At 41.1% G+C, this 15,251-nt stretch overlaps 1 protein-coding gene across 2 annotated transcripts in view; it reads left to right on the top strand.

The window, feature by feature from the left end:
- The window catches only part of LOC111662680 (replication protein A 70 kDa DNA-binding subunit), a 36,777-nt gene that overhangs the window by 5,070 nt on the left and 16,456 nt on the right, over positions 1-15,251 (top strand). Inside the window, exons 7-12 of one of the 2 annotated variants that reach the window (XM_023416620.2) lie at positions 3,947-4,286; positions 6,087-6,189; positions 6,314-6,382; positions 9,240-9,432; positions 13,846-13,982; positions 14,649-14,797. In XM_023416620.2, coding sequence (XP_023272388.1) covers positions 3,947-4,286; positions 6,087-6,189; positions 6,314-6,382; positions 9,240-9,432; positions 13,846-13,982; positions 14,649-14,797 — 991 coding nt within the window. Of the gene's footprint in view, positions 1-3,943; positions 4,287-6,086; positions 6,190-6,313; positions 6,383-9,239; positions 9,433-13,845; positions 13,983-14,648; positions 14,798-15,251 lie in introns of both variants that reach the window. The other variant, XM_023416619.2, reaches the window with a different exon arrangement.

Genomic DNA, 15,251 nt, shown 5'->3' with positions numbered 1-15,251 from the left:
AGACTCTTTCCTCGTTATATCCTTTGATCCATGTTACTTCGGAGATCCCACCAGTTACAGAAAACCTGCTGCTCTGTTTAATTGTTCTGTTGATGAAATGGTCCTGTATTCTTCTTTAGAGACAAAAGCAAACCTTATGCACAAAGTCTGAAAGCGTTTTCTCCAGTTGAATGCGGCTAAGTGTTTGATTACTTTCCAATATTTTTGTAAATTGCATTTGCAGTAGGTCAATGAATTTGTGTGCATTCACAAAACTGTCAAATTCCACAAATGAAGTGTTTCCAATGGGCTGTGGGCAATGTAATGACTAGGGAGGCTGCTGTTTTATCAGAGGTTCTGGGTTAAAGCCACTGTAAAGACTACAGTCTTTGAGCAACACACTGAATCTCTGGGCGCTTCCATTTAGCTATTTTGGCTTCTTACTTCCTTCACTTGTGTCTCTTCCTCGTGTCTTAGTAGCTCCTGCCAGTGGGGATGAAAATCAATTATAAGCTGTGAGGCTACAGGTATATTAAGTCCATACTATACAGGCTGGATTTTATAGGACAGATAATTCTGTGACTGATCAGTTATTTAGGACAAACATTTTCCCCGAATAAGCCAAGATACTCTTGGAGCAAAAAAAAAGAGAAGCAGAAAGGAAAAGTCTTTCACTGATGAAGGAAACAGTTTTTTGATTCATTCACGATGCAGAATAAAAACATTTAATTATTTTTATTCCCTAAACGTTACTGGTGTTGGGATTTGTTTGTACACAGTCTGCTCAACCAGCGGTACTGCAATCAGACAACCAACCACCTGTCTGCTCCTATACTGTCTCATTACATCAGCTGACCAATCACAGAACAGCTTCAGATTGAAACAGTGTTGCTATGTGGTTTTAAAAAAAAAAAAAACTTCTACTGAAGGATACACCTGTAATATCTCCCTCCTCCCTTCACTCTCCTTGTCTTCTCCAGGACATATTTTTTAAGGATTTGAACGTCCTTGATGGCAGACCTTAATCTAGGTCAAGTGCCAGAGGACGGAGGAGCGAGGATGGGAAGAAGTGTATTTAAATGAATGGAAAGCCCCCCCTGTCAACTCTAGGTATTCTGCTCTGTAGTGACCTCTGACCTCCATGACATTGGAGTGGGAGGATGTGATCAGAGCAACATTTTTTCTTCAGGTGCCAGCAGAGTTTGAAGAACAAATTTTAAATGTTTGGAGCATTTGATACAGTTTGAGCATGTCGATCACAGGTGATATTGTACTCTCTCTATTCAAAAGTATCAATATTCTGAAGTAATACACAAAAAAACAGTCTTTAACAGTAGGTGTAGAGTCAGAGGTCATGACACAGTAGCCATCGACAGTTTTGTGTTACCAGTTAAATATTCATCAGCAGCCATCACTTAAAATACACTAGCTTCAAACTGCTTCGCCGATGATATTTAAATTCCAGTGAGATCTGCGCTCGCTGAAGTGCAGCTAAAAAAAATATTCATTATTCATCAGTAACCATTCTCTGCAGGTTTCCTTTGTCCTCACAACTCTTTCTCTCTTCTCCTCCCTCTGTCTCTTAGAAAACACACACACTTCACACACTCTCTTATTCACTTTCTCTATTTATCGCTATTTTCTTGTCTATACATTTCTCTGCTCTTACATTGTCTTCACCACCAAGCACGCTTTACAAACACTGTTGGCATACATATTAGGAGCATGTTCTGATCTTAATGACAAAAAATGAGGATCCTTGATAAAGCTCTGTGCCGCTCTTCGCTCTGTTCTTCACCCTCCCTCCACCCGTTCCCACCGCCTATCATCTCCCCTTCTTTTCTTTCACCACCAGCTCCTTCCCTCTAACGCTCTATCCAGATACCGTGTGTATGAATATTGATGTTAATTACCCCTCGCCTGAAAATAGCTGTTCAACCTGTGATTTCCCTGAGGAATGTACTCAAGACACACACCACACACACACACATATACACACACACACATACACACAGAAGTACAAGGAGGGTGTCATAGAGGTGAATATTTGTTGTTCTCCAGCATTGGAGCTTAAATCGGTCGAGTGGTCTCTGTGTAATTGCATCTTTTTTATCTCAGACAATTCTTCCCCCAATTGCTGTTGCCCAATATGGCAGATCATTCATGCCAAAATGAGGCATTGCATAAAATGCATTCTGACAGCAGCTATCTATCTATCCTGCTGATGGGGCTGATGCTAATTTATTGTGGGAGGTGGGATAACACCTTGTGATTCTTGGGGCTGGTCCAAACTGTTCAAGTTTTCTGGCATTGTCATTTGTCAAAAGAAGAAGAAATTATGTTCTCGGGTCGTCCGTCTGTCTGCCACAGGTAAACTCATGAATACCTCGAGGGAACTTTCTCCAATTTGGCACAAATTTGGACTCAAGGATAAACGAGGATTCAGAATTTGGTGGTTGAATGTCACTCATGTCATAATTAACTGCGACTGGATTGGTTGGCAGAGGCGCAAAACAATGTAGCAGTAATTTTAGTTTTAGAAATAAAAGGAAGTTATCCTTTTTTTTGGGAAATTTTTATGTCTTTATTTGATAGGACTGAAGATTGACAGGAAATACAGGGACAGAGAGCAGGAGAATGACATGTAGCAAAGAGTGCAGCTGGCCAGGAGTCAAACCAGGGACTCGCTGCTTAGGGCATTTGTACCCAGGTGGTATGCGCTCTAACCACTTGGCTATAAGGTCGCAGTTTGAGAGAAAAGTTCAGTCCCAGTGTACTTTCTCAGCACAGCTGGCCAGTCACAGCATGAAGTGGGTGTGAATGTTGAATTGTTAGTTTTGAAAAGTCACAGAAATGGTCGAACACAGGGGGGGGTTCTGAATCTATCGAACCATCCGACAAGCCCTTTGGACAGAGTATACTGGCCCCTTAGTATCTGACAGAAGTAAATATATAAATATCTTCTGTTGTTACTACACAATATAATAAATGTATGAAATATGGATTATTGGAAGCATCTGTGGGAAACAACGTATAACTTTAGCCTTCCTCATTTTCCTCATCTTAACTCTAAACTTTATGTCTTGTCTTTCACTCAAACTATCCTCATGATGCATGGAATGTGTTTAAGACTAGTATTTACAGATTTATGTCTGGTGTCTTGGCCACAAGGCTGATATGTTGATAACAAATTGTAATTATCATTATTATTTTTGCTATGACTGAAAGGCATAATTACAGTAATTATCAAATTAATAATTCTTTGGCAGCCTTACCCATGGGGAAAACACTGTTCAAATCATTGGCAGAAACTGATGTTAACAGAGAATTGAGTCGCTCTATGGAGAGATCTGTAAGGAGGGTTTAACTTTCTCAGCTATTTTACTATTTTGGCAGCTGCTCACATGATCAGATAACAGTGCTACCACTTATACTTTGTAACTGCTAAAATATTTCGTCAGGGTGTTTTAATTAAGTTTGTAAATCTGGTAGGAGCTCTATCAGTTACATTTACAGTTACAGTTTCTGCGAAATAAATTTGTCAACATCAGATCCTGTTATTGATAAGTTTGACATGTACTTTGAGATAATAACTATCTCACAATGTATGGAACGTCTCTGCAGTCAATGAAAAAATTATAAGAATGCTACCTTTGCTATATTTCTGTATAAATAAGCATAATTGATCCAGACAATTGTTTAATTATGCAGTTAGAAAGAAATGAGCTTGCCAGACCTCGGTAGCCCACTCTTGCTTTACTTTTTACTCTATACTACATTAGTATATTACTAATCCTTTGGAGACATTGGAGAATCTAGAACCAGAAAATATTGTGTGGGTTTTTGCTTGATAAATGAAAAGATCTATGTCGACAAATAAATGAATTTGCTAATCTTTTAGCACTATTAAATTGCCATTTCATTAATTTGATGTTCTCCTAAAGTATTTACATTTTTTTCCCAGCAGCCCATTGTCCTCCCCGAGGCCGTGGAAGTGGTTTTGTGGGAAAGTCGCCCATGCAGGCTTCACCCATGAAGGCTTCACCCTCAAAGTTTTCACCCATGCAGGCTTCACCCATGAAGGCTTCACCTTCAAAGTTTTCACCCATGAAGGCTTCACCTTCAAAGTTTTCACCCATGAAGGCCTCGCCCTCAAAGTTTTCACCCATGAAGGCTTCACCCTCAAAGTTTTCACCCATGAAGGCTTCACCCTCAAAGTTTTCACCCATGAAGGCTTCATCCAGCTCATCTCCAGGTTCTTCAGCTAAAGTGATTCCGATTGCTTCCCTCAACCCCTACCAAAGCAAGTAAGTTGTGTGTATGTCCACGTCTGTATGTGCCTGCTCGGTGTCTGTAAGAGAATTTAAACATGACTTAAATTCGATAGTGGATAGTCACAAAGCACTGAACTTGACATATGTGTATTCCCTCTCATATTCCAAGAAAACCTCTTCTGTATACGTTCATTTATGATATGATTTCACTTTGATTTTTTTTTTTTCTCCCCTTCTGCTCAACCATCAGCTGAACTATTTCCGCTCATGCTCTGCCTCTACGTCCCTGTTTGCTGCTATTTCTGAGTGGCACTTTGGGGCATGTTGGGAAATGTGTGTATAAGTGTTTCTGCATGCATGTGCAACCAATCTTTTTTTTTTTTTTGTCATTACGTGTAGCTGTGTGGATTTGTGTGTGTGCCTGTTAGTCAGCCCATTTGTATGGAAATGAAATGAAATGACCAATCTCGCCTCAGAAACGGACACTTTAATGGCAGGTACTGCTGGGTCTTTATGATCTGCTGCTGAGGTTTTGATTCTGTTACTTCGCCCAGTGGGGATTTGACCAACCTCGTTTTTTTCCACCCTTCCTTCCTTTACCTCCTCCAGGGCTCCATTTTACTGCCTTTTTTCTCCCCCTCTTGCTTCTTATCGTTTCATTAGGCTTAAGTCTCTGTCTCTGACCTTAAAGTTGGCCACAAAAAGACAAGAGCACAGTATAGCAAGATGTAGTTGTCCAGATTGGAGTAAAAGTACCCTGTCAACTCCCCCTCTGTGTTTGGGCTCTGATAACGTAGCTCTGTTTGAAATTGCAAGCTGTAAAGATAACTGTGCCTGTAGGAGTTGTAATAAACTGATGACTGTTCTAACTTTGAAGTTGGGGAGTACCTACAGTGAGTAAAACAGATGACTTCAGCAGCTGTGGTTCTTCCACGTATGTTTGCATGAGATGAAAAGTGTGTGTCCGTCTGTGACACAAAGTGTTTCATACGGTAGATGCTGTGTATTTGCACATGGTCTTTTATGGCCGTTTGCATGGCTTTCTCATCCCATTCTACTCGTGTTAAGTAATAGCATCTAGAGCAGACTATAATTGACTTTTGGCTGCCATAAAACCTCAGTGTAGCAGTCTTATCCATACTGAGCAGGGAATGGGGTTCACTCTGGGCCAGCAGCTGCTCTCATGATAGGGGATTTAATTGCAGGCAAAGTTATGGTATGAATATCCTCCACTGCACAATTATCAGCGCAGTCAAAAAGCTCACTGCTGCATAAACTGCCGAGCTCGGCTGGCTGTTGTTAAAAACAGAATGAGAAGCACATTTTAAATGCATCCAGGAGTTGGCAGATGTACAACACCTAGTTCACTCTTTGAAAAGAAAGTTGTTGGATGCTTTTTTTGTCTTTCATAGAACTTAAAAAGAAAAACTGAAAAGACACTCATCCAGTTTCCTTGGGAATTGTTCTTCTGCGCAGGTGTATTTCACGTTGGTAACTGATGTGAGCTAAGATGGGATGCTCATTGACAAAAATAGGAAGCTTTTTAAAGTGTCTCTGCAGCATTTTCTTTCTGTATGAGCTGACCTTTAGACTGCAACTTCAGTTAAGTTGGACAGAACAGTGTTGGTCAAAGAAAAGTAGAAAAATATTCATAACAAAGATATACTTTATAATAAGTGTTGTATATGCACTGACATAAAAGAAATCTGTCACTGGAAATGGAAAATGAAAACATGATGGCAGGCATTTATGTAACTGCTGCAAGTAAAACATTTTGTGAGCTTAGGTTTTCTGATGTAGTATTACAGATGTCCACTCTGTGTATATCCTTAGGTGGACTATCAGAGCCCGAGTCACCAACAAGTCCAATGTCCGCACCTGGAGTAACTCAAAAGGAGAGGGCAAGCTCTTCTCCTTTGACATAGTGGATGAGAGTGTGAGTATAGAAGCAGAGAGGTCTGAATATCTGTCTGTTGCATATCAACACACGTCACACATGGCTGTTTTTTGTTTTATCCGTTCAACGAGATGTTGCTTAATGGAAATATTCTCGTCCGCAGGGAGAAATCAAGATCACAGCCTTCAACAAGGAGGTGGACAAGTTTTTCTCTCTAGTGGAGCAAGGCAAGGTGAGCAAGTCCCACTCACCCATATCCATCCACATTTTATGTGATAAGAGCTTGTCGACGTTTCACACAAAAAATGATAACTTGAGCGTGTGTTGCGCATTTGCCAGGAAGCTGCAAGTAAATGTTTGTGCTGACATTCTCTCCAAAGGAGCTTTCACACGTAGCCGTGTTAGTCATTAATGCAAGACTCCTTTTGACAGCAGCAAGACAATATCTACAGGCTATAACAAATTTGCAAACTACTTGCAGGCTAAGCCTCAGTGACGTGTCCATTTTGTATGCACACAGCACCTCAGTGTATCATTGGTAAAATAGTGTCTAATAAACCCCTTCTGCAAAATCCTCCCGTGCCTGCAGGACTTCTGGCCAATGAATGAGCTGGAGGCAAGTATTAGAGGATTTTGTGGATGGGATTTATTAACTCACATTTTACTGAAATATATATGTTTGAGACATACTGAGTAGTTGAGTGGATGTATCAGGTTGGGAATATGAAACCAATTGCAGTTTGAGAAAATGTTTAAAATCTGACATTATTGTTTTATTGTTTTGCTGTTGTTAAAGTGTCCGGTTGTCTTCATTGCCAGTCTTACAGGCTGTGTTCTCCATGGAGGATTCATGTATATAGTTTTTCAGGGCTTAAGTGATTGGCACAGTGATTATAACTCTTGAGTCAAGTATTCCTGTAATATATTATATAGAGGATAGGTTTGGATTTGTATCTGTCTTAACGCAATAATAACATGCTGATATGTATTTTGAGAGTATTAATGCTCACTGTCATCATTCCTCCTCTCCATTCTGGGAATGAGGCCCCTTCGTAGAGAGACTACATTGTATTAGGCGTCAGCAGTCTTAAGTTAGCCTAATTAACTCACCATCTTTGTTCTGGTAGTCACACGTTGGTTTATTTTTATTGTGTTGTGTCCAAGGTCGTCTCCTGTAGTCATGGCTCAGGGAGAGCATAAAAGATACACTTCAGTTTTAATCAATCCAATACTTGTTGTCCTTGCATATTTTTAGACTCCAACTTGATTCTCCTGTGCTGTGTGTATGTAACTACAGTGATTGTGTGTTGATCTGCAACTGTGCCTGAACGCCTCAAGTGTAGACGCACACAGTTGCTGAGCTGCTGCTCACGCTGCATGCACACCTGCTGTGTAAACATGGTGTTAGAAGACGCTGTGCAGGGAAACACTTAGAGGGAATTTCATTCAAGGAATCAAAGGAGGACGTAACTTTGGAAGATACCCACTTGATTTGGTAAAAATTCAGAATACTGAAAACTCATATTAACTTTGGCTGAAATTCTGAATGCATTTTGCTTAGAACAAGGACATGACGCTGCCTCCAGGCACTTTATTGGTGTGTGTGTGTGTGTGTGCGTGTATGTATGTGTGTGTGGGAGCAGACAGCACAGTGAGAGGAGAGACAGAGTGGAGTTCTTCCTCACAGAGCAAGACTTCTAGAGGCTACTTTGTGGTAGTTTACTGGCCAAGCTAGACTCGAAAGAAAGCGGCAGCTTTCCTTTACTGAAATTAAAATCCGTCGAGCACTAATACATAAATCTTTTTGCCAAACCAGTTGGTTTAAGAGTCTCGGAGGCAGCATTTGTTAATAGGATCATCTTTCAACCAGAGGGCCCTGGTTCAAGACCTCATGTCAGCGAGCATCTGCTTTACTGTCCTTCAGTAAGAAATGTAGTGCCCACTAGCACAAGCTCCTGTTACATAACTGACAATGACACTGACCTCTGACCTTGCTGGAGGGCTGCAAACCAAACAGAATTTTATACAAGACTTAGAAAGTATAGACAGTAGCATCCTTGAATAATCTCAATTATTTAGGAACAATTCATATTTATAGGAAGAGTTAAATATAAGATAAAGTATATAGATGCTTTTTTTTTCCTAGAAAGAGAGTTTCCACCAGTTAGCACCAGTCTCAGGGACCAACATGATCAACATGCTATTGTTTATGCAAGAGAGAAAATAGGTCTTAGAAAGGTGTGTTGTTTGTGTGATGCTCAGTCTCAACACTTAAAACAAGCCCTTTGCATGTTCACAAAACCTATGCTACCTAAGCCAGGTAGAACACATGCTAAAGCTCCTGCTCAACTCAGTCTGGCCCACAGAGCTTAATAACTCAATTAACCCTGGCCATCATTTTGCTAGTCACACTGGCTCAGGTATCAGCCACTGGCAGTGACTCCCAACACAGCCCCAGATCCAATTTGTGCCCTCTGCCCTCCAAAGATAAATAAAGGAATGAATCCGTCTTTCCTTCGTGATCTGAGTATTGACAGAACAGTGAGTGGGTGTGACTGGCTCTGAGCGGCCAGAATGCTTATCACATTAGTTTCATGCTCCTATCTCTGTGTAGAGAGGGAGAGAGGGGGAGAGAGGAGGAGGAGAGAGAGGAGGATAGGGAGAGAAGGAGAGGGGGGGAGAGAGGGAGAGAGAGAGAGGGGGAGAGAGAGAGGGAGAGAGGGGGGGGGAGGGGAGGGTATTGGATGCAGAGCTGGGAGAGTAAATGAAGAAGTGTGCCCTGCAGATTGAGTTTAAATTGTACTGTTTAGCAGACACACTCTCAGCTGCTTCTTATTTTCTGGTGAATTAGAGGAGTGATGGGACTGATATGACACCACATCTTAGTCTGACCTTGAGGTTTTTTCCATTCTTATTAAGGGGTTTTGGTGGAACAGAAGCTTTATCATTATAATAATTTCCTTGGCAGCGTCAATAAAGTGTGCGCTCAGTTCGATCAGTCATAGTTGCTTCAAATTCACAGGAAATAACCAGTTTGATTAGGTCTAATTTTATAATACCAGCACACCTCACTCACCTGTCCTCTGTAGGTGTACTACATCTCCAAGGCTACACTGAAGGTGGCCAACAAACAGTACACCACGCTGAAGAACGACTACGAGATGACCCTCCATGCTCATTCATCCATTGTACCGTGTGATGACAGTCAGGACGTCCCCACGTTGCACTGTGACTTTGTGCCCATCGCAGAGCTGGAGAACATAGACAAGGACTCCATCATTGGTAAGAGAAGAAGTCCATCAGTGAGACTTTATTTGCACATTTCCACCATTTAATCAATAAGAGAACAAAAGAAGAGTGAGAGGGAGCAGGCAGAGCTTTTGTGCCAAGGACAGTTGGGATAAAAGTGGCAGAGGTGGCAGCTCAGCTTATTCAGCCTCACAAAGCCAGACTACATCTCAAAAGCTCAATTTATGCAATCAAGGCTCGAAAACATTGATAATCAGCTGATCCACATAGGTTTGTGTCAAACCAATCAGCACTCTGTGGTGAGTGTTCAGATAATGATGGGACTCACTGCCTCTCCAAACTTTGTGATGAACTACTGAAACAAGGTGTTATAGACAGAAAATGGAGTGTGATTCATGAACTGTGTGGCTTTTCTTTCTTTTATTGTGCAACAAATTCCTTCAGATACTGACTTTTGTGGATAATTAAGGAAATATTTTACCACATTCCTGACTGGCTACGATATAGAGTACATGTGTTTTGAAAACCAGAAGCAACAATAGCCAAGTGAGTTGTGCATTAGTCCAATCAGATGAAGGAAAGGTTGTTATTTCTTGAATAATAAGAGAACGGTCAGTTATATTTGGCACTACAAGTTACTTGGACTGACGTCAGTGTAAAGAAAAGCTTTAAGCCTCAAGCAAGAAAATATTCATATTTTTATCCGAGACCTTTCAGGAGTTTTCCCAATCAGATTCACCAAACTCTCCTGACTGTACAAACTTGTCATTAATTGCTCGTTTCAGCCTGATGAATGTCGGCTGTTAATGAGATGTTCTTTCATGAGATTTAACCATCAGCCCCTTAAATTGCAATTTAAAGCTACTTGTTCCGCACATGGGTATGTTTCATTTAAAAAAAAAAAAAAAAAGTTACTTCCACACCGCAGAGCTTGAAGTTCTGCCGTCAGAAGCAAAATCAGAGTCAGTGTAGTGGTAGAGGACCTGAAACAATAAATAGTGCAGCTGTCAATGACGTCTCCAGAGCAACGCTGTACTGTGACAGAAATAAATAGTGACTGCTCTGACATGAAGTTAGTTGCTTAAAGAAGTCTTTCTAAAGCAAAGCGATCCATGCCTGATGTGAGTGGCGGTCAGGACGGCGATGTGACAGTCATGTAGCTATTAGATGAGAGAATATTACAGCCTACAGTAAGTGGTGTTACACCGTTGGGTGTTATGGGAAAATAATTGACAGCAACCTGCATAGAGACCCTGACGCAACCATCGGGGCGAGAGAATTTTCCAACAACCACTGAACTGTTTGTAATTTTGTATGCAAGTATAGGCCAATAAAATTAGATCAATTAATAGATAAAAACTAGCTCTGTATGACCGGTACGACAGGTAGGGACCATTTGTGAATTTCGTTTGTTCTTGGTACGAGAAATGGCCACACATTCTCTTAACTCACTTGTATGTGCCACTTCAGAATGATTCTGTTTGTACTACTGGTTCTTGCGAGAGGTTTGTTGAGTAACCGCAAAGTGAGCTGGCGCAGTAAGTCTAGGACATGTTAGCTGTTGCCAGTATTTAAACGTGTGTTATCAACCAGACCATCTCTCTAACTGCTCAGTCAACCTAGGTGATTATAAGTCCTTGATATAAATTTAAAAAAAAAAAAGAAAACCCTGAGCTAATAGAAGGGCACGTGCCAGCCAGTTGTGAGCCAGATGTCATGGAAGAATACATTATGACAGGGTCAGAGAGAAGGTTAATTCAGTTATACAGTAAAGAGGAGAGATAAAAAAAGAGGATAAGGCTCATTCCACTGTTTTTATGAAGGTTAGTTGCGGTGCCTGCCCTCTGCACCTGACAGGAATGTCTTATCTCTGTGACAGGTAAATTGGGATGGTCCACGTGTAGATTGGGGTTGAAATTAGTGATTCAACAGTGTGCCGTTAGCAGTCTACTCAGAGCTATTAGTGAGGTGATGCAGAGGTATGACGGTGATGTTTCTCTGTTTGTGGCAGTGACGATTTATTTTTGAGAAACTGCTCTTGTTTTGCATGTTGAGGGGTGAGGACTTAACATTGTATGTTACAGAGTTTGTCTATTTTTTTCAACTATGAACAGGGATGGGTGTCATTTAAAAGTTATCATTATTTGTATCAATTCGATACCTGAGTTTTTTGGTAGCGACACAAGACAACTTACTTTTGAGAAATACAAACTTGTTTTTCTACAAAACCCATTGTTTGGTGTAACAACACAGGCTCAAGTTGTCAAATGTTAAATGACATTTTAACTTCAACAAGATTAAGTTTAAAATTGGCACAAACTTTGATTTTATTCAGGAACCATCTGATGACAGAACAAACAAAAACGATTACAAATGAGATATCTGATTTGGTACTTGATATTTTTTTATACTTGGCGTTCAAACACATTTCAGTCTGTCAAAGGGTAACAGCTTTTCAAAGCAAGATGAGCCTGTTTTATAGAAGAGTAATTCGGGAGTAATTAGCATAGTCAGTTGAATTTGCAAAATCTTGTTAGGATGAAAATCATTGTTTCACTGACTTCTGTGGGTTGAGAGGTTCGGGTTTGTTGCATTTCTCACCACACCCATCAGCACAGGTATGTGTGGTCTCTTGTCTAGATGTGATTTTGCATTGCACAGTAATTTAGTGCTCGACTGCATAGGATCAGCAAAACCTACAGCGGCTGCTGGAAGACAGCACAAGCAGGGCTATTAATTCTTTTAAGTGTTGGACATGCCATATTAGAGAACAACTTAATGGTTGTAAAGTAAACAACATACTGCAGCCTCCTGAGTGGAAGATTTATGTGGGTTTACATTTAGAGCATTAATATAACATGATTACATTAGTGTAAGCTATGAGCAATACACGTGAGCGCAGCAGCACACTGCAGAGCGAAGGGATGCGCTGAGCGCTCTACCTGGAGGAGCGTGTTTGCGTTGGTCGCTGAGGGGCAGCGTTACATGTCCTGTGCGTCATCTGTTGTCTCTCCTTTCACTCTCTTTCCACTCCCTCTCTCTCCACTTCTTTGTTAAATAGGGGATTATAACATGGTAATGAGAACTGTCAGCCTGTTCCTGTGGTGATAATGGAGTTCAGAGGTGGATGACATCGTCTCAATCATAATGGAATTAAGGAGAGCTGAGAGAGCGCAGACAGAGAGCAAGGGAGGAACCGGGGGTGGGGGTTTAGAAAAAGGTTAGCAGAGGTAGCAGACAGGCGGATGAAGTTCACAGAATGACTGGTTTGAAAAGTCTTTATAATAATTCTGTCCAATCATTTTATTTAATGCATAAGCACTAGTTCTGACAGCATGAGATGACTGACAGAAAATTAGCCACCGCAGTTGTGATAATTGTTAAGCCATTTAAAGGTGCCCTATGGAGTTTTTAAGGCAGGGAAGATGATTTCTTGAAATCCTTCAAATATACAATGCACAATTTAAAGTAGTCAAAGAATCGGCTTTGCAGCTGTTTTATGGATGAATTTAACACATTTGTCAGGTCCCGAGGATACTGACAGCGCCTTGTGAATGTAAACATTACTTTGTTTGTTCGTAGGAAAACTCCGCAGGGCACCTTTAGTTATTAATCAAGTAAAAATGACAAACCTCTGCTGATCGTAGCTTCTTAAATATGGCTGCTTCTTCCTCGTTTCACATGAATGAAAGTGGGTTGTGAAAAAAATGCACTTTTAAATTATCAATGCTCATCACATGATTGCATTTGTCATTGTTTTATTTTTACACTTTATAGTCTAAAGATTCGATTCATTCAGTTAAAATTGTACTCTCAGTGTATCTAACCCTGTGTCACAGTATTGAGATGCATGAATCTCTTTTACACTGCGTCTTGATTGAACGTGCATGTGTTTGTTTTTGTTTTCAGTAACCCTGTGAAAATCATGTGTTGTACAATAAGGGCATTATAAATTGATTAGTTTAATTAATTAGACTTGTTCTGATTTAGTTTTTGATATGAGTCATGGTAGGCCAGGGTCTCACCCTCTCTCAGCTGTGACTGCGCCTTAGTGCAGTAATCCTGAATGAAGTGTTTAGGCCTTGAGCATGACAGGAAACATGAATGAGGAATGAGTGTGTTTGTTGAGATTTGGAAAGTGGGCCTGGCTTTTAGCCAGCCTTTTATGACATTTATGTCAGTCTGCTGTGACTTGGCTATATCAGAGGGGAGTGTCAACTCTGCTGGGTTGGATCTTTACTGCTTATGAAGTGATAACACTTCACAGTATGCAGAGAACATCTAGGGGGCATTTTTACACTTGCTACCACATTGAGACTTTTCAAAAGACTCTGTTAACATAACACACTATTGCTTCGTGTTTCTAATGTGTGTCTAAGCATATTTGCCTACCTGTATTCATGAGCTGTCTATAGATGGAGATTAATTGATTCTCTCTGCCCATAGATGTCATTGGAGTGTGTAAGAGTGTGGAGGATGTATCCCGTATCACCACTAAGACCAGCAGAGAAGTCTCCAAGAGGGCCCTCAACCTAATAGACACAACTGGCAAAGTGGTGGCAGTCACACTGTGGGGAGAGGAGGTAATAACTATAATCCTTCTCCCTCTCTCCCTCTCCCTCTGTCTCCCTCTCCCTCTGTCTCTCTCTCTCTCTCTCCTTGCTCTCCGTCTGTATCCAGGGATGGATTTATGGTTTAACATAAAAACATGTTGAGCAGACTGTAATTAATGGTGTGTTTATGAATGTGTCCATGCGTGTGTGTGTGTGTGTGTGTGTGTGTGTGTGTGTGTGTGTGTGTGTGTGTGTGTGTGCATGTATCCGTGTCAGTGCACATAACACAACAGTGTGTGAGCTCTTGCGTACAGAGCAGTTTGATTGAGTTCTCGGGGCTGTAAAATTTGGATCGGTCAAATCATTCCGGTGACCTTCAGTAGTGTTTTGGACCAGAGTCCCTGATTTGAGACGGAAGGCTAAATAACTCTCGAATGTGCATGAAATGGCACTATTCTTCTCTAAGCTCATTCAATCTCCAAGAGCTAATCCTCCTCTTTGCCAAAATCCAAAAATGACTTTCAAATTATCTTGTAGGTTGTCCAATTATTAAAGCAAACTATACCACATATTACTTTCTGGTCGTTCCAAGCTGCAGACACACACTGAACATTTACGGGACAATTATTGATGTCTGTTGTTTTCCATCTTTCTGTCCTCAATTACTGTCTTTCACAAACTTTTTTCTGTCTCCAGGCAGAGAAGTTTGACGGCTCAGGGCAGCCTGTGGTCGCCATCAAAGGAGCTCGCTTGTCTGATTTTGGGGGCAGATCTCTCTCTGCTTTGTTCAGCTCAACAGTCATGGTCAACCCAGACATACCGGAGGCCTTTAGATTGAGGGCCTGGTGAGTCACACTGATGTGCAGTGCTCACACACACATTCAAAACACATAAAGAATTGTCCATACAATGTGGTCATGCTGGCATGTGCAGTGTACAGTGAAACTTGACACAAGGACCACATAAGACGCAGTATATATGTATAATCTTATATATGTAAAATGACCTATAATAAATACTAAACACAGGGCATGCTCACACATACACCCAGACACAGATGAATAAACTTGAATGCAAAGCCCTGATAATCACGTGTCAAGAGACGGGTGGCATGTGCCTCCTCAGTCCCAGCGGGACTCCAGACAGGATGTAGACAGGATTGGATGGAGGGAATAACAGAAAAGCAGAACATGGATATTTCTGGATTCTCGCTCTGAACTGCTACTGTACGTGTGCAGAGAGATGGGCACACGGCGAGCCGCATCAAACTGGATTCCAGTTCCTGTGGAGGGATTTTGA

Source organism: Seriola lalandi, unplaced genomic scaffold, assembly GCF_002814215.2.
Source record: "Seriola lalandi dorsalis isolate HSWRI2012SDOR001 ecotype SW California unplaced genomic scaffold, Sedor1 jcf7180002054567, whole genome shotgun sequence".
In the NCBI taxonomy this organism is placed as follows: domain Eukaryota; kingdom Metazoa; phylum Chordata; class Actinopteri; order Carangiformes; family Carangidae; genus Seriola; species Seriola lalandi.
The sequence above is the reverse complement of the archived record's forward strand: the minus strand, read 5'-3'. Positions and strand labels throughout refer to the sequence as shown.